The sequence below is a fragment of the Aspergillus aculeatinus genome, assembly GCF_003184765.1.
Source record: "Aspergillus aculeatinus CBS 121060 unplaced genomic scaffold BO66scaffold_3, whole genome shotgun sequence".
NCBI lineage: Eukaryota > Fungi > Ascomycota > Eurotiomycetes > Eurotiales > Aspergillaceae > Aspergillus > Aspergillus aculeatinus.
Genome location: NW_020291472.1, coordinates 449,348 through 471,231, shown reverse-complemented (window position 1 = coordinate 471,231; position 21,884 = coordinate 449,348). Strand labels below are relative to the sequence as shown.

General features: G+C 49.8%; 9 protein-coding genes across 9 annotated transcripts; 4 read left to right on the top strand and 5 right to left on the bottom strand.

The window, feature by feature from the left end:
- Positions 1–498: 498 nt before the first annotated feature.
- On the bottom strand, positions 499–2,989 carry BO66DRAFT_364870 (putative amino acid transporter). The gene is made up of 6 exons (XM_025645189.1): positions 1,709–2,989; positions 1,500–1,659; positions 1,437–1,448; positions 1,182–1,386; positions 769–1,127; positions 499–704 (listed from the first exon to the last, which is right to left on the bottom strand). Exons 1-6 carry the CDS (start codon positions 2,600–2,602, stop codon positions 673–675), a joined length of 1,662 nt encoding a protein of 553 aa, XP_025508391.1. The 5' UTR covers positions 2,603–2,989; the 3' UTR covers positions 499–672.
- Positions 2,990–3,107: 118 nt separating this feature from the next.
- BO66DRAFT_388039 (uncharacterized protein) lies at positions 3,108–4,896 on the top strand. Its single transcript, XM_025646451.1, has 3 exons — positions 3,108–3,504; positions 3,573–4,232; positions 4,293–4,896. Exons 1-3 carry the CDS (start codon positions 3,229–3,231, stop codon positions 4,890–4,892), a joined length of 1,536 nt encoding a protein of 511 aa, XP_025508390.1. The 5' UTR covers positions 3,108–3,228; the 3' UTR covers positions 4,893–4,896.
- Positions 4,897–5,564: 668 nt separating this feature from the next.
- On the bottom strand, positions 5,565–6,441 carry yphA (tyrosine phosphatase family protein; the record flags this gene model as incomplete). Its single annotated transcript, XM_025649088.1, has 4 exons — positions 5,565–5,852; positions 5,905–6,100; positions 6,147–6,303; positions 6,387–6,441. The coding sequence occupies 4 exons, from the start codon at positions 6,439–6,441 to the stop codon at positions 5,565–5,567; spliced, it is 696 nt and encodes a 231-aa protein (XP_025508389.1).
- A 935-nt stretch (positions 6,442–7,376) lies between these two features.
- Positions 7,377–8,800, bottom strand: BO66DRAFT_388035 (3'-5'-exodeoxyribonuclease). The gene is made up of 5 exons (XM_025646450.1): positions 8,656–8,800; positions 8,409–8,586; positions 7,865–8,355; positions 7,621–7,811; positions 7,377–7,548 (listed from the first exon to the last, which is right to left on the bottom strand). Exons 1-5 carry the CDS (start codon positions 8,689–8,691, stop codon positions 7,497–7,499), a joined length of 948 nt encoding a protein of 315 aa, XP_025508388.1. The 5' UTR covers positions 8,692–8,800; the 3' UTR covers positions 7,377–7,496.
- An 879-nt stretch (positions 8,801–9,679) lies between these two features.
- On the top strand, positions 9,680–12,078 carry BO66DRAFT_340364 (FMN-dependent alpha-hydroxy acid dehydrogenase). The gene is made up of 4 exons (XM_025644407.1): positions 9,680–10,305; positions 10,373–10,878; positions 10,936–11,605; positions 11,667–12,078. The coding sequence occupies exons 1-4, from the start codon at positions 10,173–10,175 to the stop codon at positions 11,831–11,833; spliced, it is 1,476 nt and encodes a 491-aa protein (XP_025508387.1). The 5' UTR covers positions 9,680–10,172; the 3' UTR covers positions 11,834–12,078.
- Positions 12,079–12,308: 230 nt separating this feature from the next.
- Positions 12,309–14,135, bottom strand: BO66DRAFT_417280 (zinc-dependent alcohol dehydrogenase). The gene is made up of 9 exons (XM_025649665.1): positions 13,856–14,135; positions 13,725–13,776; positions 13,568–13,649; positions 13,478–13,499; positions 13,324–13,404; positions 13,159–13,252; positions 13,043–13,093; positions 12,684–12,940; positions 12,309–12,602 (listed from the first exon to the last, which is right to left on the bottom strand). Exons 1-9 carry the CDS (start codon positions 14,085–14,087, stop codon positions 12,421–12,423), a joined length of 1,053 nt encoding a protein of 350 aa, XP_025508386.1. The 5' UTR covers positions 14,088–14,135; the 3' UTR covers positions 12,309–12,420.
- A 431-nt stretch (positions 14,136–14,566) lies between these two features.
- On the bottom strand, positions 14,567–15,996 carry BO66DRAFT_425548 (ADP-ribosylation factor family protein). The gene is made up of 5 exons (XM_025650236.1): positions 15,769–15,996; positions 15,656–15,694; positions 15,515–15,598; positions 15,095–15,418; positions 14,567–15,034 (listed from the first exon to the last, which is right to left on the bottom strand). The coding sequence occupies exons 1-5, from the start codon at positions 15,841–15,843 to the stop codon at positions 15,008–15,010; spliced, it is 549 nt and encodes a 182-aa protein (XP_025508385.1). The 5' UTR covers positions 15,844–15,996; the 3' UTR covers positions 14,567–15,007.
- Positions 15,997–16,300: 304 nt separating this feature from the next.
- On the top strand, positions 16,301–19,048 carry BO66DRAFT_340356 (putative chromatin remodeling complex subunit (Arp8)). The gene is made up of 4 exons (XM_025644406.1): positions 16,301–16,580; positions 16,637–16,715; positions 16,789–17,197; positions 17,260–19,048. The coding sequence occupies exons 1-4, from the start codon at positions 16,538–16,540 to the stop codon at positions 18,889–18,891; spliced, it is 2,163 nt and encodes a 720-aa protein (XP_025508384.1). The 5' UTR covers positions 16,301–16,537; the 3' UTR covers positions 18,892–19,048.
- Positions 19,049–19,263: 215 nt separating this feature from the next.
- On the top strand, positions 19,264–21,610 carry BO66DRAFT_364850 (uncharacterized protein). The gene is made up of 3 exons (XM_025645188.1): positions 19,264–19,409; positions 19,472–19,814; positions 19,880–21,610. Exons 2-3 carry the CDS (start codon positions 19,550–19,552, stop codon positions 21,130–21,132), a joined length of 1,518 nt encoding a protein of 505 aa, XP_025508383.1. The 5' UTR covers positions 19,264–19,409; positions 19,472–19,549; the 3' UTR covers positions 21,133–21,610.
- Positions 21,611–21,884: the final 274 nt, after the last annotated feature.

The following is a 21,884-nucleotide window of genomic DNA, read 5'->3' as shown; positions in this document are numbered from 1 at the left end:
TTAAAACACACTAGAACCAGCTAAAGCAATGTGCAGCAGTAGTTGACGAAGTAGAAATGAAGAGGTGCAAAGGAAGAGCATGAGACCTGCACTTCATACATTCAACTCTACGGGGTTGGGGAAACAGAGCCAATCCCTCTTTTTAGAAGTAGAATGAATGATGAAGTAACGAGAAGGGTAAAATTGGAACACATGCGAAAACAGATGATGAAGAGGACAGTGGTGGGGTCAGGAGGCAGGGAGCAGAAACAGGGAGTGGAAACTGTTAACTGCGTTACCATGCAAACGCGCACAACATCGCAATTCACACCAAAACCTAGACCTTGTAGTGCGCTGCCTCATCTGTTCCTCTCATTGCATCCACTGAGATTGATCATGAATCAAAGACTGCTTCTAGGAGAAAATCAGTATCTGAAGGATGATAGTATACTGAAAGACCATTTTGTCCCTACACAAAATCTAGGTATCTGTGTCGCTCCCAGAGGGAAGATTGCTTCACATGAGTCCATGGAGCTCCTTTTCCGAGCCCCTGAACAGAATGATTCACCTTGTTAATACACTTCTCTATGTACATAATTTGCGAATGAGGGATTGAATAAAGTCTATCAGTTATACGACATCAGTAAAGCAGAAGCAAGGTTGCAAGATCTAATTGCCTTTATAGTACCTTGCCTAGGCAGCACAGGTACTTGCACCACCTTCATCTATGAATGTGGTTGAGTTGATTAGCAGGATGCATGCTGTTAGTCGGGTGAGCAGTGAACGTACTACTTATCATTTTCGCAACAGCTTGAAGCAGACTGACTGCCATCACGACTACCCCGAAAACAATGCATAGATAGGCTGGTATCTTAGCCTTCTGAGAGGCATTGCTAAGCTTTATGTAGCATAAGGGAGGGAAAATATAGGCCAGGGCCGCTGCGCTCGTTGCGCCGATCAACTCAAAGACTGCCCCCAAGTCACAAGTGATCAGAGCCATGGCAACCGCAGTAACAACAAGCGCAGAGGTAAAGATCAAGTGCCGATTCATGTTGAAAGGTTCGTCGGGGAAGTAATAGGTTGTCATGACTGATCGACATACGAATGCCTCCAGCGGAAGAGTTGTGAGCATGTTCAAGCCGAAGCATCTAGCAAAAGTCAGCCCAGCGATGTCTCAGTACATTAAGGCGAGAAGACTTTACAGTCGTGCTATATTGATCAGAATGTTGTCTGAGGGGAAATTGTTGAGTACATTGCCTTGGGTCTGCGAGCCAAAGAATAGAAACCCGGAAACACCCATGGCGAGGCAGGTCAGAAGGGAGACTGCTGTAGAGTAATGTGTCACTTTCGCGAAGCGATCTAGTGTCGGCTTTTTTAATGAGCCATAGATAAGGAGGCTGTTATGGTCTTCCAAGCTATTAGTCCCAGTGTAATGTGGCCTGAACGACATAACCTACGGCAGACAAATGCTGTGGACTGTTAGTACAGTTATATGATCTGGATCTGGAACGCGATCGTACCGAATGATATCACCCCAACAGCCTGGAAAAAGCCTGAATTGACAAACAGTAGACTTTTTACATCGCCGCGGGATTCAGAGGGCACTCTAAAGCCCTGGGTGATCACAGCAATCACGATGACGACCATGCTGACCAAGGCCAGTGCGGATGCTTTTGCTAACTATGAACTTGTGAGTCTCGGAGTGCTGCAAAAGCATTATATGTCGAACCTTAGCAATGTCCCGGTACAAAGACAGCGGATATGAGATTCCTAGGACCAGAAGCACGATGATGGCCCGTCTGTCGGTCAAGAGCCACAAGAATGACATATCTCGTAGCGAAGGAAACAAGGCTCCCAGGACATGCGGTATTGTATCCCCAACAATGATGCAGAACGCGATCATACCACCAAAAGCGAAAGCCCACTGCGCAACTGAGATTGCGATAAGTCCGCTTTTGCCAAAGCAATGCTGCATGGTCGCCTGGAACGAATCTGCCCCGCTCAACTTTGAGTTGACCACTATAAGTCGAATGGTCCAGTCTACTGCGACTGTGAGTCCGACGAGCAGCACCAACCCCATCACCAATCCTGCCTGGCGAAGTGCGTAAGGTTGTCCAATTATGCCTGCCCCAATGATGCTGTTGGCCATATTCATGAAAGCCATGCGCATCCCGCTCCTTGGACGAGCACTTTCCAGGTGTTCTTCCGGGAAGAATTCATCGGACGTTGCGAGCGTGACACTGGGGGCTTCGATGTCCGTCAACAAAGGGACCATCTGGCGCCGCCGGCCGTCGCCGTGGCTATAGTCTTCTTCCTCGAGCCATGAGATATCGTCTGAATCGCGAGGGTGATGTTCCGAGCGACGCTCTTCGTCCGTTTCTTCCTCCAGGTCGAAGCGAACGCGGTTCATGGTACGAGGGGTGCGTCGTTGTCCTTCTGGGACCGGCTGGGATATAGAGGAGTGATGCGGCTGCTGTCCGCTGCTGCTGCGGGTCGCGCTGGCGGGATTCGCATGGTTTGTAGTTTCGTGGTCCTCGACGGGTGACAGAAGGGGCTGGGAATCCAGCCCATTGGGGCTATCTTTGTCCGCCAGGAAATGATCTTCACCTTCATCCCTGGGCATCGCTGATTGTTGGACTTCTGAATTCGAGATTCCTCGATGCGGAGGATGTCTAGGGGCCAGATAATCAAACCCCCAGGCACGTGATACTCTTATCGATAAGCAGCTCTAAAAATAAATGTCAACAAGCCAACGTAGCTGGGCATTGAGGGACTGTCAGTTGTGTACAAATATTATTGCCCAACTTCTGTCAATCTTGCGCAGTAATATTTGACGACTGGAGTTTTGGAACTTGGAAATACTCGCTTGAACGGTGCTCACGTGGCACAAAAGGAGTTCTTACCTCTAGTTGTATAGTCTCGATTCACTTATCGTATTGGTGCCTCGGCAGCCAAGTCTATGATGTAAGACGAAGCACAGGAAAAAAGCTATCAATTATCTTTCGATCTTTATTCTGGACGAGGGCGCAAAGTAGAATACAGAGCGTGTGGGCTGATAGCTTCAGATACAAGCAATAGATATACACTTCTTGGCAGTCGGGTGACGCTGTGTTGAGACACTTACTTATTTTGCCAGTATTTGCTTCATTGAGCACCAGGCATCTATCCTCGTCAAACCATCGACTATGTATATGCTTTGAATATAGGCACCTTTCCCCAACTAACTCAGTTCACATCAGACAATCGAAAATGGAAGCAACAATAGACCTAGGCAGAGCCGATTTCCATTCCTCAGACTCAACTTCGACTCTCACAATGAATGTCTCCATATTCATACAATCCCGCAGAAGACCCCAAATTGCCGCACGCGACATGCATCTCATACATCTCATGACCATGAGAATGGCTTGGGTGACTGAAGCACCAGAGATCAAACTGAACTTATTCATCAATGCTCATAACATACCCAATGTCACCGTCTCCACATTTGTGCCAGTTGTGGGGGAGATGCTCTGCAATGCAAAGGTAATCACAGTAACATACTCCTCACAAGATGAGTCTAAAGATGTTGCTAACACAACTCTGGCTCTCAGCTCTGGAAAGAATTAGGCTTGGTTATCATGTACAAAAGCTGCGAATATTTCGATCAGAAAACCCCCCCGAGCTTTCAATTAGCCTTTGGAATTGGAAGATCGCTCACACAACCTGCTCTCTTACCAACAGTGAGCCGCAGAGTTCCAAGGGCTATGCAGACACCAGGGGATCTTATCCCTCCGCCATACATCGAGACTATCAGTATATCTACAATCAACATAAATCTAGATTTCATGCCCACAGATCCCGAAGTGCAGCCACATCCTCCCGCGCTGATCATGGCGAGTCTCGGAGAAATGGCATGGAAAGCACCGAGTCCTGAGTTCGAAGAACTGGTGCTAGAATCTACTACCTTCCAGTCTTCAGAGCTCGACAAAGGGGACATTCCGGAATTCTCTGATACCAGAGATTTCACAGAAGAGCTTGCAGATATGGATAATAGCCCGGACAGCACCGTCCTCTCAAGCCCTCCCACAGAACCAGCAGCTAGAAGCTGCAACGCCAACCACCAAGCGTTACATCACCTACTTCGTGCCGGATTGAGCTACCTGTTGATTGGCAACAGTCATGAGCAAGGACAAACAGAGCCGGATCCAGCGACGGTACAATTGCAAAGTCTTTCAAGAATGGCGCCGTCAGTCTTTAGCCCTGGGTACAGTGAAGTAATCTGCTTTCCTGAGACACTCATAGTATCTGGGTTACTAATCATGTTGCAGGCAATGTGCCAACGTTCGCTGCTTATCACATCGCTCGTCAAGTCCCTGACATCCATGTTGAAGCTACCCATGAATCATTCTTTGCGACAGATTGTCAGCAGTATGAAGGTCGCATACGTACCGGACAGTCTCCCATTGACGGCAGTAGATATGGGAAACATTATCCACGCGGCATTCTGGACTCTTGCTCAAAAACAACTCTACAAGGCAGAAGCCTCACAGAAGCTGAGCCGATTGGACGAGATCAATCCTACAGACTTGGACGAAGCATATGCTCATGAATCTCTCCTAATAACTGGTTCGACGGAAGAGGTCCCGAACTGTTTCAACCACGCTGCTACCGAGAAAGTCGACATGGCTTCTGAGGACTACTTAGGCACTGAGGACTATTTCGAGCTTGATTGCACATCCCAGACAAACTCTCTCTTATCAGTTGATGAGAACTGTACATGTTCTGTCAATGAGAGGTCGTGGGACACCACAGAAAGAGGTTCAATGGAGCCAGCCATTGCGAGCCAATCGCCTTGTCCAGGTTTTCTAGCACTCATATCCGACATTGAAGATTTCGAAGAAGATGATGACATGATGTATAAGATTCTATGATCACAACTCAAATAGTGAACTTGAACGCCACTGAGAATCACTCGTAGTATGGTATAGTATGGCATATGTTTGCCAACAGCTCAAAGAAAAACAATCAAAGACACGGAAATGACTGTTAGAAAGCTACTCAGAACAACTAGCTTAGATATGTTCGCTCAAAACTGTCAATCAATGTGGATTATTCTCTACATTAGTGTACTATGGCCTACAACTTGTCCTTCTCCAGGTCTATTGTCTTTCTACGATTCGCTTCTCTTGATCTCAGGCTAGAATTTCTGACACATCCCTGCCATGCACCCATCCACAATATCAAAATCACATGGGTAACTAAATGATGACTGGGTATATCGTGCATCCAACCCTTCCAGAAGCAGTCAAATTGATGGAGCCTCTAGACATCGCGGAGCGCTGCGGAGTTTGAGCGGCTCTCGCTCTGGGTACACAAGCCTTTCCTTGATGGCCAGTGTTCTAATCAAAAGTGTAGATTTTGATGCAGGACGAGAGGCGACAAGAGCTAGGTGGTGTGATTCATCAGCCGGTTTCATGGCCAAGATTGCAACGACATTGACCTAGCTGAAAACCGTGCGTTGTTAGACCACCGACTACTCGCGATGACCAGGCACACCACAGATGACAGAAAAAAACGGCGTGAGTTTCATCGACATAGGATTATCAAGTCACGTATATTTTGCCCAGAGAGGGTAGAAGCCGACTCGAGGATGAGGCCTGATCCTTGGCATTCTCTTCAGATAATGCCTTCGGCAGACTGGCAGACTGCCACATTTTCACGCCAGAGATCTGTGCCAGGCTAGAGAGCTGGGAGGCGTCAAACGCCATGATGAATTTCTGATCCAGCGGCCTTGACTTAGGGAACGAATATGTCTGATACTCAGCCAGCACATCTTCAATGCGCCAACCTTGAATCTTGCGGAAGCAGGCGACCACACAGCCGGTACGATGCTGCAGCAATTTCGATTAGCCAAGCTCGTATAACACACTGAATAAGTCTTACTTTTCCCTTGTTGCAATGGACAAGGACAGGGTGATTGGCCTTGTTGAGCAAGACTTCCAATACCTGACAGATAACGTAGTCTGGAGACTTGACTGCAGGATCCTTGTTGGGTTCGACAAGGATACGGATGTGCGCGGTCCCCATTTCCTTGAGGAAGCTCATGTGCTCTGGCGTATAAAGCTCGTCTACCAAAGTGCTGAGGGGTGGTGAGCAGGGATCAGACACACGAATGGCCCACATACACTATAGTCCGAAGGCCAAGCTTTTTGAGCGCAGAGAAGCTCCACGGTTGCGGGAAAGCAGATCGATAGACACCTTTAACAACCTCTCCAAAATTCTCAGGGAATTCTGACGGCATGAATTCATTTCCCATCGAGGATGCCCTGCGACGCACTGATTCTGTGAAGGTTAGTGCAACTTGAACAATACGGATAGGAGTGTGAACATGATCGATGTTCCCACAGAAAAGACAAACAACCTACCACAAACGCTCTGGAGAGAGCTGTTGGAGCTCTGAGTCGTTAACGGAGACGTCATTGTGTTAGATTGCCAGTTCCCTGTCGCTGTCTGGCTCGACTTCCTGATAAACGAATGGATAAGAGAGCTCAGGGGGCACTATGAACCGATAGAATGCCAATGAAAAGCTGAATTTCGGGGAGAGAGAGAGAGATAGACGGATCCAATGCACCACGAAAGAAGGATTCTCATGCAAGATCTGACTAAACAGCGACAGCGCGAGATCTGCTAAGAGAGAGGTTGGTGATAGACTCGAAAGGGTCTAACCCACAAGCTTCAAGCCAACATGATTTTAGAAAAAGAAGACATGGTGACCAGTATGAGGGACCGGGTTTAGACGGGTCAGAAGGTGAGGTCTGGAGAGTCGAGGTTGTTGTTCTTGAGAGAGTTGGAGAGAAGAAGACTACATTCACGTAGAAAGGTAAACAAGGAAAGAGACAAGAGCAAGGGTGGTGGTGGTGGTGGTGCGACTACAGGTACAGTACAGGGCGGTGAGCCAGGAAAAACCAAAATGTCATCAGAAAATAAGCCGACGTAAATCATACCAAGCAACTTTCTAGAAGGCAAAGCACATGTGGCGAGCCAACAAGTGCTGTGCAGTGAATGTAGAATGACTAGTTGAGGTTTGAGGGGCAAGGAATTAAGAAAGGTATGTTAGCCTCACTTCCAAGTTGCCTGTTCCTCCGGGCACATACTGTATGGAAGAATGACATGCTGCCTCGGATCTATCATGCCACACCACAAGAGAGGTTCGACAATAGTTAGCTAGCTAATTAGACACCCGCTGAGCTGATCTAGTATTCCGTCAGACAGCTCTGACTGGTGTTGAATCATCAGGCAAGGACCGTGGTTCGCAGTGGTAGTGGTCCGAACACCACCGATCCAAGGTTTCAGGATGAGGCAACAAAGAATTAGGGACGGTACTCTTATCGACACAGGTCAAGTAGCTTTCACTGATAATATTCTCGTGCAAACTGCCTCGTCTCTTCTATATCTAAGGATCTTGTATTCATAATTTGCGGGACGGTGTTCTCCCCTGGATTGGGCAACGACCGGGAAAAATATCATGAACAAAATTATGGTGTATCAACACCAAGCCCAAACATCCGGATTGAGTTATTCCATGCGCTGCTCATTGAATCAATATTCCATGTCACATCGAAAAGCGAGAAGAGGGTAATAGAAAGAGAATGGACTTACGCTTCACAAACTTCCTCGACAGTGATGCCTTTTACTTTGGCGATGACATGCGCAACGTGGGCGATTGCTGCAGGCTCATTGCGACCCTTCACCATAAGTCCCTTTTGCCATTTCTCCTTTTTGACAGCCTTGGGAAGCGGAGGGGCTCCTTCGAGATACTTCGCAGATGCATGAGAGGGACGGATTTCACACTGAACAGTAAATGTCAATCAAAGGTTTGGGAAATCCTAGGTAAAACACATACCCAAGGACCATCGGTCTCAATCTGAAGCCGTTCAAGTGGCAGGGCCTTGACTACTTCCAGGTTCTCCTCCGTTTTCAGACTGCAGCCGTTAACACCGACATCGAGACCTAGGGCAACCATTCGATTCATCTCGTCGAGTGTTCCAGTAAAACTGTGCACGAGGCCTTTCTTCGGAAGCTTTTCAAGGCGAGGCGCCAGAAGACGTTCGAAATCTTCGCTGGCAGCTCTGGAATGAAGAAAGAGAGGGAGTTGCACCTCCACCGCCAGGTCCAATTGAGCTTCGAAATATTTCAACTGGGGCTCCTTTGCGCTCAAGAAAAGTCGATCGTAATCTAGACCAAACTCCCCAAACGCAACAGCTTGGCCCGATGCTTTGGCCTCCAACACTAGCGTTCTAAGCTCCTCTAGCATTTTTGCAGGTCCGCCAGGATGTTCATCAAAGAGCTTCGCCTGACACGGGTGAACTCCAACCGTAGCATAGCAGAACCCCGCTGCAGAGGACGTCAGGTTGCATACAGATGAAAGTATATTGGGAAGGACATACGATACTTCTGTGCAATCTCAATAGCCCGCCGCGACTCCTCCAAGTCGGAGCCTGTCACCATGAATTTCTCGCAACCCACATCCTGAGCTCGGTGGACAATGTCATCCATGTCGTTGTCATGAACTTGCTTTCCATGGTAGTTACCCATGAAGACAGGGTCACTGAGATTGATTCCGATCTAGCGTGGTCATCAGCGAGTGATTAATATACAAGGATATTCTTGTATATTCGCAATGAGTTTACCGACATCAACATATCGGATAGGTTTGCTTGAGTCGCCCATGTTTGCTGAAGTCGAGAACCTGTTGAATTCGAATTTTCTTCTCTTCAATGCACAAGAGCTAGAAATGGTATGCAGATTTGTGAGTGATCCACCAGAAGCTGCTGCATTGGAGTAAGTCTCACGGCTCCGTCTTAAGGTCCTGGGACAGATCGGGAATGAGTCAGACCTAGACCACATGTGTGCAGCAAGGCCATCATCCCGAGTCGGGACTGGGACATACCTGATTTGCTATAAAGATATCGGTGCGGCTGACAGAGACGTGGTCGCCAACAATCTATAGCGGTCGCGGTGCTAGCTCCTATTGCCCCGAGGCTCCAAAGATTTTTACCGATTCCAGATAATCTGAACAGATTGTCTACACCAAGAGCATGCATCAGAGGATTCAGCACCCTGCTCTTTGTTACAGCCACAGATGCTCTGGTATGGTCAGCAGCGACTCGTCGGTTCAAATTGAGGTATCAGGGACTTGTGTGCCTGAACTATTTTGGCCGGTAAGCCTGCCTCTCTAGGTAGACGAGGAACCGGGTTGAGCGTCGATGCCTCAGGCAAGATTAAATCGTCTAACCAGTCACGTGGCATATCATACTTTGTCCCTGCCTTGACCGTAACATTGCAAGACTATAGCAGCAAAATATGAGTCACGCTATGCTATCATATGGTACGTAATTTTCAAAGTAGCCAGGAGGATGCCATGGTGCAAGTGACCCTTGTCCAGGGCAAAGGGTCAAGTCTCGTCATAGCTGGGAACTCAAAGCCATCTATCGACCTACACCCCAATCCAGTATAGTTGGACCAAATGACAGCCCTTGAAGAGAAAATATATTCTTGCTAACCACCACTCAATTACCCATCGTACTTGGTCCCTAGAATCGTCAAATCGTGAGAAACCTCCTGATCGCTGACGTAGTTTTTGGCCTGAGGGCTCCACCAAAGAGCGGAAAGATCTCCGCATGCCTCGGCGATGCTCCGTGGTTGTTCGTCGTCCCTGAATCTATATGTACAACTGTACAACAGATGAACAGCGTACATTGCGACACAGTACAGACATTGTCGCTCCTCATAAGAGTAACCTTCTCGATGCTTAAGAGGCACGATAAGTCATGATCGTTCTAGCTTGACGCTGAACTTAGCTGATAGTGCAGACGGTAGGAGCAGATTGACAAACGTGGCTGATCATTCCTTCTCGGCTTTTGCTATGCGGGTTCCCATGCGGCCAAGGTTACTCCGCATTGATGTTACCCCGAACCATGCAGACTGGTCGATCTGGGGATTTATTACTACTGATGGAGTCCCTTCCCTGGATGTTCGTCTTCGGTTGCCCTTGAGGAACTTAAGTTGCAAGACTTGAGTTGCAATCATATTGGAACGCAACACAGTGGCAGATACAACCACCAAGCACTTCTCCCTGGTAATTGGCGCCCGGTTATCCAAAATCTCATCTTGCGTGTTTCTGTCTGGTCTTGCTTGACAGTGGGAAGAAAATGGCGGTCAAGAAGCTCTTGTCTACAGAGGAGATCTCTCAGCACAATTCACCCGATGACTGCTGGATTGTTGTGGACAATCAAGTATGGGACATGACAGATTTCTTAGAAGAGCATCCAGGAGGCCCAACAGGTAAGTGATGTCCAGAATTGCTGAATGCTCTGAGAACATCCCGTAAATGACCGTTCCAACTCTACAGTTATCCTGAAGCACGCGGGTCATGATGCTACGAAAGCATACTCAGAGGTGCATGCCTCGAATTTAATCAAGACGAAGCTGTCAGCAGAGAGGCACATGGGTGTTCTCGATGAGGCCACGATTAACGATGAATGGCTGAAGCCACCACCTACTGCAAGCCCGCAGATGGTTCTCCAAAATGAAAAGCCACCGTTGCACACCTTGATCAACTCCCATGATTTCGAAGTGGTGGCATCTTCAACGGCCAGCAAAAAGACCTGGGCGTTCTATTCCAGCGCCTCGACTGACCTGATAACGCGAAACGCCAACAAATCGTGCTTTGACCGCATCTGGCTTCGGCCACGAGTACTGAGGAATGTGCGGTCTGTCAACACGAGAACCAAGTTCCTTGGACTTGAGACGAGCCTCCCACTATTTGTTAGTCCGGCGGCCATGGCCAAGCTCATTCACCCAGACGGAGAGCTTGCCATTGCGAGGGCCTGCGAGAGCAAGAAGGTCTTTCAGGGAGTAAGTCACTCCCATCCTTACCATTTCGTGGCTGGTTTCTGACGAGATTGGCTGTAGGTGTCTAACAACTCATCGTATACTCTCGAGGAGATTCAAGAGGCTGCGCCATCAGCGCCCCTTTTCTTCCAACTATACGTTAACCGCGACCGGGAGAAGTCAGCTTCGCTTCTTCATCAATGCTCCGCCAATCCGAACGTCAAGGGCATCTTTGTGACCGTCGACGCTGCCTGGCCCGGTAAAAGGGAGGCGGATGAGCGTGTCAAGGCGGACGAGGATCTAACCGTTCCCATGGCACCTTCGAAAGCGAAGAATGACAAGAAGGGCGGCGGTCTCGGTCGTGTCATGGCCGGTTTCATTGATCCAGGTCTGACGTGGGAGGACTTGGCATGGGTGCGGCAGCACACTCACCTGCCCGTGTGTCTGAAAGGCGTCATGTCTGCCGATGATGCTATCCTGGCCATGGAGGCCGGCCTTGATGGGATTCTTCTGAGCAATCACGGAGGCCGGAACTTGGACACCAGCCCACCGTCCATTATCACTCTACTCGAACTCCACAGGCGGTGTCCGGAGATCTTCGACAAGATGGAAATCTACGTTGACAGTGGCATTCGTCGCGGAACGGATATTCTCAAGGCGATCTGTCTGGGAGCAACCGCCGTGGGCATGGGGCGGAGCATGCTCTTCGCCGCTAATTATGGCCAGGACGGCGTTGAGCATTTGATTGATAGTAAGTCTCGGTTGCTGCTTTACTGAACATGTGGCCCGGATGCTAATCTCATTATCTGCAGTCATGAAGGATGAGCTCGAGACAGCAATGCGCAATGTTGGAATTACTAGCCTGGATGAAGCAGGCCCACATCTCGTCAATACAGCAGACATCGACCATCTCGTCCCCAATTCTGCCTCCCACCTGTATGCACGTAAAGTGGCAAAAGGGCGACGCTCGAGACTATGAAGCCACACTTAGGTCGGGTATGGTTCGGTCAATCTCTTCTCGTTTTATCGGTTCGGTGACGGTTTCCTGTGAGGCAATAAGAGCCACTGTGATAATATCTCTCATGCGTCGACGGTTCAAATCCCTACTAGCTACAATATATCTGATTAAACCCATTTTGCCCTCAGCTAAGGTGTTCCATTCGAGGTTCTACACCGTTCAGCAAGCCTCTCATATGGACCAACATAAGCCACTCCAAGAGCCCGAGCTAACATGGCACTTGCTATCTTTGTACCTCAGTTTCAAAATTGCGCTACTAGAAACCTTGAAGACCACGCGCATCTCGCAATAATCTAGCTTAGGGGAATCATGCCGACGTTCATGAGTAATTTGTCAACATGGCTCGAAGCTATTTACCTTCGAACCAAGTCAGTTCATTCCTGCTCAGCCACCCAGGCAACAACAAGACCACCACCATCACCACCACCACGCGGCCAAGACAATTGCCCTAGGCAGCCGTTCCCATGCCCAAATTCCCTAATAAGTATAACAGACTAGAGGTCTCATGAAAGACCTCGATTCTTACCGGAAGCGCGCCCGACATTCTCTCAAGGAATCCGCACAACAGCTCTTCCATCGATCTCCGAGCGTCCCAACCGATCCAGGACGTCATCAATGTCATCCAATTCATATGTCTCAATATGCGCCTTCACATCTCCCGCTACAGCCAGCTCCATCAATTCATCCATTTCCTTCGCAGTGCCAGCCGAGTTGCCGACAATCGTTAGCCCTAGCCGCAATTTCAAAGATCAGCCGCTGCATAGGCTTTTTTCTCTCCACAGGAACTCCCGGAAACATCGCCCTCCCTTACCTTTAACAATCATGTCAAATGGGGTCGCTGGGAGTCGAAACGGTGCGTTCGGGATACCCACACACACCAATACCCCCAGCCTCCGAAGCAGGCTCATACTTTGAGTGTAGGCCTGCTCGCTGTTGGCGGTGCAGATCACGGCGTGCGCGCCTAGGCCTGACGTCAAGGCTTTGACGCGGTGCTCGATGTCGTCGGTCTTGTAGTCGAGGAAACTGGTGGCTCCGAGGGAGAGGCAGAGCTGTCTCTTCTTTTCGCCGCTGGATGAAGGGGGGGGTTTCGTGTCAGCGGGCTTCGTTAGGGCAGTCATGTTCTTTGGGCAACGAAGGGCTTGTGCACGGCATGGGGCAGAAGCATTTTACCTATCGATCGCGATAACTTTGAGCCCCTTTTTGACGGCGATTTGAATACCCCTATTGTGGCTACGGTTCAGCCAACGGTACCTGTGCTCCGGGTGTAGCACGGTGATAGAGCTTACATGTGGCCCAATCCGCCGCCTGCGCCGGGGATCACGATCCAGTCTCCCAGTCGAGTCTTCGTCTTCATTATCGAAGAGTACATGGCAATTCCAGCTAACAGTTCATAAGAGGGTCGTCGATGACGCATACCGCAGAAGGGCAAAGGCAAGAGAGATAAGACATACCACACAACAGGGGAGCAGCGACGTCTGGCTCCAGGTTCGGAGGGATGATGGTGACATGATTTGCAGGGCTGACAATGTATTCTGACCTCGCACATCGCTCCGGTCAGCTACACCGCACGCGTGTGGAATAGATTGGAGTCCGTCGGTTACTCACGTTGAAAAGTCCCCGGGATATTCTTGGTCGTGGCATCAGCTTTAGGCACATCGTCTCCAACCAGACACCATAGTGGATAATTTAACCTACCGCTCCAGCGTTCTTTTGGTATGGACACGCCGTGTTGTTGATGGCGCATATCTCGCACTCCAAGCAGGTGCTGTACAGCCAGCTGTAGACACCGCACAATCGTCGTTAGATCTCGTCCAAATCGTAGACATACCGAAGGAAGGGCCAATGTGCGAACCGTATCCCTACTCTCTTTCCTAGCCAGACTTGCTCGTCAAGCCCACTGCCCACTATGCCAGATGCCAGTTAGCGGGCTGACTTGATTGACCAGAAGCACTGATGCCATTGGAAAGGAAGTCAGATACCTACCTTTGACCACCTTCCCCACCCCTTCATGGCCCGCCACGTCGGTTAACATGGGCGTCTCTCCGCGCACACTGTGTACATCCGAGTGACATACCCCCGAGTACTCCAGCTTAACAAGAATCTGTCCCTCCGTCGGTGATGGCACGGGATGATCGTGTCGGATCTCAAGGCGCGCGGTGGGGGAGGCCCCGGTTGCGGGGATGAGGGCTGCGGTTTGGCTTGATGGGATGCTCATCGTATCGGATCCGTGGCGGTTTATTCTCAAAAGTATCAGGGGCTAGTGACAGGCCGCAAGGGAGAAATCAATTTGTGAATAATTACAGATGGGTCATTGCGGGGTATCTCGAATATATAGATTCGGGGTATCAATGGCTAGTGCGGGGAAGGGAGGAGCTTATCGGACAATGGAAGATATGGTATATAACAGAGGCCCTGAATGCTATCCACAGATTTTCCAGTCTTGATTTCCAGACTTGGTCGGCTAATCTGATTAAGCTTATATTGTAGGTGGGTTATCTATGTATCACTGATAATCAGCGTCACTGATAGGAACTAAGATAAGAAGATATCTTGGTACATTCCCACTGTGTGGAGGTGTGCCGAGGAGGGATCCGTATGAAAAATAATATGGACTGCTCTAAGAAGTTGGGCTGTGCCTACATGTTCAAGGGCACTGGGCCTAAGCCTTGAAGAGGTATAAATAGGGATAGTGATCTGGCTTGTTTTCTCAAAGACTTGGATAGGCAATCCCGACGAAGAGCCACTTTAAACAATGGAACCGCAAAACATATTGATGGAGTCAGTATATAACTGTGCAGCAAGTAGACAGACGAACATTGGCTGGTCCTAAGTTCGACTGCTCTAGCTCAAACATCTCACTCAGTAGCACCATTTCCTTACAGCCAAGCCAACGAGGATCATGGTAGAATGAATTAAGGTATTATGCAACGTATAACACATTTCGGAATCAAAAAGGTATAATGTATAAACGACAGCCCTGCCTCGAAAGAGAACAATGTTAAAAAAGGCGCACAGGCGACGAAAGAAGCTCCTAAACAAAGCTGGCGCGTCCACGTTTCTTTGTGGTTTTCCATCCGAGTTTCGAAGGTGTATCAAAAGCAAATCTATGGCGTGACTGGTATCGCAGCATCAGGGTTATGCGTTCTCCGACTGGAGTGTTTGCTAGGAGGCGAGGACGGTTAGTAAGTCCGAACAAAGATAAATACCAGCAACTTCACTTACAACCAGCCAGTCCATGCCCTCATTCAGACCTTTGCCATCAATAGCAGAGCATGCGACAATGCTCCAATTTCTGTCCCGCAGTTCGCCCAACTTCAGAGCCTCAGAGATCTCGCCGGCCCCCTTGGCGCCCGGCTGGTCCTGCTTGTTGGCAAACACCAACAGGGCCGCATCACGAAGCTCCTCCTCGTTGAGCATCGCCGCCAGCTCATCCGCAGCCGTGCCGAGTCGTTCAATATCTGTTGAGTCGATGACGAATATGACCGCAGCGGTGTTGGCATAGTAGCATCGCCAGTATGGACGGATGGATGTTTGACCTCCGAGGTCCTGTAAGAGGCAAGGAAGTCAGCCGAGAGGAACCCTCATCGCAATAATCTTCTGGGAACAAGGAAAATCGCAGTCGCCAAAAGTTGTTGTACTCACCCAAACATTGAAGTTCAAATTTCCATACGTCACCGATTCAACGTTAAATCCGATCGTGGGTATCGTCGTGACCACTTCACCAATCTAGAAGACTCCCGTAAGATTCCGCGACATGTATCTCATGATTATTCCAGGGCGCACCTTCAGTCGGTAAAGAAGAGTTGTTTTTCCAGCATTGTCCTAAGTAAGCGAAACCATTAGCCGCGGGAGGGGGTGATAGCTACAAACGGTAGCGTGACGTCGAAAGAACATACAAGTCCAAGGATCAAGATGCGGATTTCTTTCTTTGCCCAAACGAAGGACCAGAGACGTGAAAGCGAACCTCCCATCGCGGCGAAATTTAAATAAGCTGATCGTGGGCTCTGAGAGGGGGGGGGGGATGGAAGGCGTGAGACGGAGGTTGTCTTGTCTGTCTGTCTGTCTGTCTATTGTCTTTGCGGCGGGATCAGGGCGTTGGAGCGGTGGCGGAGATGCGGGCGAACACAAACACAACGATCAAGTCGTCCAAACAACTGCACCGATCAAGAAGTAAGTATGGTGTGCAAGGACCAATTCGGAAGAAGTGGACGAATATGTCTGTGAAGAAATAACAGATATGGCCCAAACCTACCGCAACAGCTCAACGAGCGAGGACCAAGAGCTGACTAAATGGTGGTGACCGTCATTGGCTTGCGGTCTCCTGCCGATCGGGCTGGCCCGAGCTCACTCAATGGAGAGTGTGTGTACTGTAAGTTAAAGTACTGTGTAGGTAGGTTAGTATCGTTCGTTCTCCGGATTCCCTTACCAGTTTATCGCTGGGTCGGTCGTTCGTTCATCGCTCAATCCCCTCACAACCTCCCTTCCCTGCCTTCCCTGCCAACTCTTTAATTGTCGCAACTTGATTTCCCTCCAATAGAGTGGGAAGTTGAAAACAGACGAATGGGTTTCTCATAACCACGATAATTTCAATCCCACCATCTCAAGACGAATTTCCCGTCATTTAAACCTACATCGCATCGCCGATTGCACAATCAGCCTTTCAATATGGTTGGGAAGAAATCGGGCAAGGCTCTCCTTCGGGATGAGGGTATGATCTCCAGTGCTATCCGACTCAACTGCCTTCGTCTGATTGATTGAGAATAGGTCTCGAGAGAACCGACAACAATATGGAGCTGTCAAGCTGGCCGCAAATACCTCCAATCAACCAGAAAAACTACTATACGTACGCTATCGCCTCCACCGCTATTAGTTCATATTGCCTTTCTTTACCTGACTGCCTATTATCACCTACACAGTGATTATCTCAAGCGCGATGATCAGTACCTTGCATTTCGACTGCAGAACGAGGAGGCGCGGAATCGAATGGCGAAGACAGCTAAAGACCGGGACCGTGCGCTGGCTATGGCCAAGGCGAATGACCTAGGACTACCAGAAGCAGAGGCAGAAGGCGACGGTGATACCAATATGGAGGACGCCGAGGAGACGACTGCCGAGACGGCGGGCTCCAAGGTGATCGTGGTCCACGTCGGAAGCCAGAACCTACGCATCGGACTAGCTAGCGACGCTTTGCCAAAGACCATACCCATGGTGATTGCGCGAAAATCGCCATCCAACGAAGCCGAAGATCACGAAGAGCCATGTCCAAAGCGGCTAAAAATGGACGATGGATCGGACTTGGAACCCGAAAAGATGTTCGGTCCTGAGGTTTGTCTCCAGCTTTCTTCTCTCGGCAGATTACGTTGCTGATTATCGCGCTCTGGTAATAGTTCGCTTCCCAGTACACGACAATGTCGGCAGAACTGAAAGCCCATATGCGACAAAACAAGCGTCGGACATTGCCAAACTCAAAAGAAATGGTCATCAACTACAATCGGAGGACAGTACCGGAAACCATTTCAGAGCACAATGATCCTATGCGGGTTGAATGGACCGAGCTCTCAGATCCTGCACCTGAGTACATTGTGGGACAAGCGGCTTTAAGGATACCCGATGCATCCAAGCCCCGGTATAAACTCTACTGGCCAATAAAGCATGGCTGGTGCAACGAGACAGACTACGACAACAAGAGACTCTTGTTTTTGGACATTTCGCTCATCCTCGAGGACGCGATCAAATCGCAACTAGGACTCACGAGCAAGAAGGACTGGCTTCAGTACTCATGTGTCTTTGTCATCCCAGACTTATACGAGAAGTCATACGTCACCCAAGTTCTGGAAATACTCATGCGAGAATTCGCCTTTGCTCGCAGCTGCTTCATCCAAGAGAGCTTGGCGGCCACGTTTGGTGCAGGGTTCACATCTGCCTGTGTGGTTGACATTGGTGCTCAGAAAACATCAATCTGCTGCGTGGAAGAGGGCATGTGCATCGAAAACTCGCGAGTGAACCTGAAGTACGGTGGTCTCGATGTGACCGAGACATTTGTCAAGATGATGCTCTACGACCACTTCCCCTATGCCGAGATCAACCTTTGGCACAGATATGACTTCTTGTTGGCCGAAGAGCTGAAGAAGAATGTTTGCACGATGAACGAGGCAAGTGTATCCGTGCAGGTCTACGATTTCCACCTTCGAGTCGCCGGCCAAGACACCCGGAAATACACATTCAAAGCCTACGATGAGATTCACCTGGCGCCCATGGGCTACTTCCAGCCATCCACATTCAACCACGAGGAGAAGCTCAAGGGCAGGAGAAAACTCATTGCTCGCTCAGTTGATATTTACGATGGACAGCCCAACGACCCTACATCGGCGGCTCAGTCCGAGATACTAACTGCTCTTGCCCCTCCTATCAACCATGGCCAGGTAAATGGCGATGCCCAATCGAATACATTGGAGGTGCAGGCTACACCGAGTCGATCCCAACAGATCAATGCTCTCAGCCGTGTACAGGAGCTGGACGCCACACCCCGATCGTCTGTTGCCGGATCGCCGGCACCGGAGACGCTGGGTACACCACTTCCCGGCGGGGCTACGCCTGTGCCTGCTGGCCAGGGCCAGAGCGCATTGCCTAACCGTCCGCCCACTGTTGAGGAACGCGATGACATCCTACCAAACTTCCCGCTGGACAGTGCAATTTTAACTTCTATTGCGCATGCGGCTCGTTCCGACGAACGTAAGATGCGAGATTTCCTTGGTGGTATTATGGTCGTGGGAGGCGGAAGCTTGATCAATGGCTTTCACTCATATCTTGAAGAGCGTCTCCAGAACCTTCGACCAGGATTTGCCAAGGAGATCATGATCGGCACTCCTCCTCGGGATCTCGACCCGCAGGTCGTTGTCTGGAAAGGCGCAAGCGTCTTTGGAAAACTGAGTGGAACCAATGATAGCTGGATAGGGCAGCTGGAATATGATCGCTTGGGACATAGGTTGATGGCGTACAAGTGCATGTGGTCTTACTGATTTTCGCATGATGCCTTGGTGGCCTTTTGGCATTTTGCTTCATTGAATAATGGTCGGTGTTGGTGGGTATCGGATTACCTATGATACAGGTTATAGTCGCTCTATTATATCCTTGGTTGATATGTATTATTTCGAGTTGTTCAATGTTTTCAGAAAGGGGTTTTCCGTCTCATTATCATGCTATTTTCACTCTTCAATCTCCCGCAATCGAACTTGTGTAGTAGACTGATATACATTGACCATTCGCTTGCGGAGAAACCACTTTCCGAGACGTTTGCATCTCATGAGTAGTAGGCGGTCACAGAGTGCAGAATGTCTCCAACTCAGACAGGTGAGTTTGTCCTGAATCCTCTAGTCCTAGCCTGTAGTGCACGCATGTCCTCAAAACTTCCTTTAATATTATACCTTAAATGCATACCCGTTCGAATTTGGCTTCAGCTATAAGGACGTGACCGGAACCCCGAAACCGGTTCTCAAGCTTGAAAATTCTTGGAGGGCTTAAAACCCCGGCCACCTAGGTAAGTCAAACATGCGACCACCAATGATGAGAGCGCCTGTGAACTGACACGCCCGACTCAAGAGATCAAGTATCTCTATCCAAGCTTAGCAACAACCTATAATAGCCGATAGCAGATATCCCCGACGCTCACAAGACACAATGTCGAAATCCAAGGACAGCAGCTCCTCGGGGGGCTTTCACCAAGAGTACATCGCATCTCTTCGCTATCGCAATGACCTACCTCCGCCGGACATGCCTCCGAAGTTCATGGAGATACCTCATGAGGGCCTCCAACGATTTTTGACCCCGGGTTTCACGGCCAATCTGGCTCGTCGCGAGGAGCCCAACATCGATGTTGACGCCGAGGGTGGTATGCCCCTCGACTTGGTCGGTATTCCCGGCCTGCATCTGGGCGATGAGAGTGGTGCGTTTGTCAATCCTGTGCGCATAAGGTCGTTGGAGCAATTGCTGACAGCATTCAACGTGTAGCGATCATGGCTCCCGAGAACCCCGAACCCCTTGACCCCGCCGATCTCGCACTTCTCATGACACCGGAACAGCTGAAGAACCCTGCCCCGAAAAACACCAACGTCAGTTTCCTCCGTCGCACACAATACATTTCTGCCGGGCTTCGTGCGCCGGACAGCCCCAAGGTCACGACAGTCAGAACAAAGTCGCGTTCCCTCGACAAAGGCCGGTCACAGGATGACCCTATCTATATCAAGAAGTACATCCAGAAAGGGTTCGACATCGCGTACCCCAATAGCAAGCATGTTGTCGAAGATACGGCGAGCAGCATCAAGGGTCACACTGCGACGAAGCTCGAACTCGATGCATGGGCTCATCCAGTGCATCCTGACAATCCTAAATTGAAGCCGGTCGGGTTCTTCCCTCTCCTTCCTGATCTACAAGGATTCCCTGATCCAGGAGGCTTCGTTCAATTCAAGTTCGATAAAACACCCATCCAGGAGATATCAAACAAGAGAGACAAGCGCATGGATGTGGCAATTTTACATCCGTCTGCACCAGAGGAGCGCATATGCGAGGAGCACGCGACCAAGGCCGCCCTGCACAAGTCAAATCCTGATTTGTATCCTGACCCCGGTCCCATTCCCTGGGACTACGATCTGTTCTTACCCGAGAAGAAAGAGATGGCCAAGAGCGTTTCTGCAAGTCTGCAGTTGACCAACCCGGACCGTAATAGTGAAGAGCTGTACACTCATGACGGGCCTGACGGTACCAAATTTCACCGTTACGATCGTGCTCGTACATATGCTACCAGCGCTCAAACCCTCGGTGATAACCAGAAGCAGCGAGACATAGCCGTCACGCTTTTTGATCCTTCTGAGGTGCGAGGAGGCCAGCGAGATAGCTTGTCTGCGAGACAGATGGCCGCCTACTACTATCCCATTCTTGGAAAGACTCGCTTGAAGCCCGAGAGAGCCCGTACCATTGCGCAGGCGGGTCTCGCTCCTACGCGGCCCAAGACGAAAGAAGACCAAGTTGATCAGATGCAAGTGGTCATCCGCGATCCAGATGAGGCGGAGGCATACAAGCGGGCCCAACACAGACTTGCCATTGACCCGAAGTACTCGAAAAGTATGCCTCCCGCCCCGGAAGAACCCGAGCCGGAAGCCACCAAGGATGAGGACGAGTTCGATGCATCTGCTCAGCGCGACGCAAGCGTTGAGCGGGAGCCAACTCCTCACGATGCAGATGACGACGATATGAGCGACGAGTAAACCAGCCACCGCATCGCTCTTGTCTACCGCCATTCCTATTCACGTGGGGCAGTGGTATTCATGCCTATCATGCCCTGCTCCTTTTACTACTGGGTGTGCATTGCATTTGTTTACATACTCTCTCATTCGTATAATACAAGTCTTTTCTTCAGCTTCTTCACCAAACATTGCTGTCGTCCGCTACTTCAGATGTTCCCAACATGTACCAAGCAGATGCATGCACTCTGGACGGCTGAGACAGCCACGAAGTCATGGCAGCAAAAGGACAGGCGTTCCAAGGCGGTATGCGTGATCTTGGAGTTCTGAAACATAGCGAAAGTTCACTTCAGCTCGATTGGGTTCCTTATCTTGTGCTCAAATCTGCACTCACCTGCATTCCTCAACGCTAGACATCTAGTATCTATTTGCGTTTCCAAGTTGGACGATGCTGGCGGATTGGACAAGCACACCTTGTATTATACCGTAAATATCTATTTCTAGTCAATTGAACATGGAAATCTGACGTGCTGATCGCTGATCTATTGTCGATTACTATCAATCCTCGTAATACTACACACCGCCTTGCCGCTTGTCCCTCCGCATCCAGGCCCGCATAATTCTGCCGCTTGAATTCACCCCACCGCCTCGTAAACCGTCCGTTGTCGGCTTGGCTTCGGCGCAAAGCCGGCTGTATCCCCTCCTTCCCGAATCGGGGCTCTTTTCTCTACTACTCAAGCCTACGATTGCTGCTCAATTTCGGCTCGCTTCACTTT

What these genes read in the sequence shown, in the direction of transcription:
- BO66DRAFT_388039 (XM_025646451.1), top strand. Translation starts at nt 3,229, where the DNA reads ATGGAAGCAACAATAGACCTAGGCAGAGCCGATTTCCATTCCTCAGAC. An exon ending in AGATGCTCTGCAATGCAAAG is followed by an intron (nt 3,505 to 3,572) that starts GTAATCACAGTA and finishes TCTGGCTCTCAG; the next exon opens with CTCTGGAAAGAATTAGGCTT. An exon ending in TCTTTAGCCCTGGGTACAGT is followed by an intron (nt 4,233 to 4,292) that starts GAAGTAATCTGC and finishes ATGTTGCAGGCA; the next exon opens with ATGTGCCAACGTTCGCTGCT.
- BO66DRAFT_425548 (XM_025650236.1), bottom strand. Translation starts at nt 15,843, where the DNA reads ATGGGAGGTTCGCTTTCACGTCTCTGGTCCTTCGTTTGGGCAAAGAAA. An exon ending in GCATCTTGATCCTTGGACTT is followed by an intron (nt 15,695 to 15,768) that starts GTATGTTCTTTC and finishes TCGCTTACTTAG; the next exon opens with GACAATGCTGGAAAAACAAC. An exon ending in AGGGCATGGACTGGCTGGTT is followed by an intron (nt 15,035 to 15,094) that starts GTAAGTGAAGTT and finishes CTCGCCTCCTAG; the next exon opens with CAAACACTCCAGTCGGAGAA.
- BO66DRAFT_417280 (XM_025649665.1), bottom strand. Translation starts at nt 14,087, where the DNA reads ATGAGCATCCCATCAAGCCAAACCGCAGCCCTCATCCCCGCAACCGGG. An exon ending in GGTGGGGAAGGTGGTCAAAG is followed by an intron (nt 13,777 to 13,855) that starts GTAGGTATCTGA and finishes CATCTGGCATAG; the next exon opens with TGGGCAGTGGGCTTGACGAG. An exon ending in AAAGTTATCGCGATCGATAG is followed by an intron (nt 12,941 to 13,042) that starts GTAAAATGCTTC and finishes CCCTTCATCCAG; the next exon opens with CGGCGAAAAGAAGAGACAGC.
- BO66DRAFT_364870 (XM_025645189.1), bottom strand. Translation starts at nt 2,602, where the DNA reads ATGCCCAGGGATGAAGGTGAAGATCATTTCCTGGCGGACAAAGATAGC. An exon ending in TGTACCGGGACATTGCTAAG is followed by an intron (nt 1,660 to 1,708) that starts GTTCGACATATA and finishes ACAAGTTCATAG; the next exon opens with TTAGCAAAAGCATCCGCACT. An exon ending in CTGATCAATATAGCACGACT is followed by an intron (nt 1,128 to 1,181) that starts GTAAAGTCTTCT and finishes GACTTTTGCTAG; the next exon opens with ATGCTTCGGCTTGAACATGC.
- BO66DRAFT_340364 (XM_025644407.1), top strand. Translation starts at nt 10,173, where the DNA reads ATGGCGGTCAAGAAGCTCTTGTCTACAGAGGAGATCTCTCAGCACAAT. An exon ending in GCATCCAGGAGGCCCAACAG is followed by an intron (nt 10,306 to 10,372) that starts GTAAGTGATGTC and finishes CCAACTCTACAG; the next exon opens with TTATCCTGAAGCACGCGGGT. An exon ending in CGTTGAGCATTTGATTGATA is followed by an intron (nt 11,606 to 11,666) that starts GTAAGTCTCGGT and finishes CATTATCTGCAG; the next exon opens with TCATGAAGGATGAGCTCGAG.
- BO66DRAFT_340356 (XM_025644406.1), top strand. Translation starts at nt 16,538, where the DNA reads ATGGTTGGGAAGAAATCGGGCAAGGCTCTCCTTCGGGATGAGG. An exon ending in GGCTCTCCTTCGGGATGAGG is followed by an intron (nt 16,581 to 16,636) that starts GTATGATCTCCA and finishes GATTGAGAATAG; the next exon opens with GTCTCGAGAGAACCGACAAC. An exon ending in AACCAGAAAAACTACTATAC is followed by an intron (nt 16,716 to 16,788) that starts GTACGCTATCGC and finishes TCACCTACACAG; the next exon opens with TGATTATCTCAAGCGCGATG.
- BO66DRAFT_388035 (XM_025646450.1), bottom strand. Translation starts at nt 8,691, where the DNA reads ATGGGCGACTCAAGCAAACCTATCCGATATGTTGAT. An exon ending in TTGAGACCGATGGTCCTTGG is followed by an intron (nt 7,812 to 7,864) that starts GTATGTGTTTTA and finishes TTTACTGTTCAG; the next exon opens with TGTGAAATCCGTCCCTCTCA. An exon ending in GTCGAGGAAGTTTGTGAAGC is followed by an intron (nt 7,549 to 7,620) that starts GTAAGTCCATTC and finishes TTCAATGAGCAG; the next exon opens with CGCATGGAATAACTCAATCC.
- BO66DRAFT_364850 (XM_025645188.1), top strand. Translation starts at nt 19,550, where the DNA reads ATGTCGAAATCCAAGGACAGCAGCTCCTCGGGGGGCTTTCACCAAGAG. An exon ending in GCATCTGGGCGATGAGAGTG is followed by an intron (nt 19,815 to 19,879) that starts GTGCGTTTGTCA and finishes TTCAACGTGTAG; the next exon opens with CGATCATGGCTCCCGAGAAC.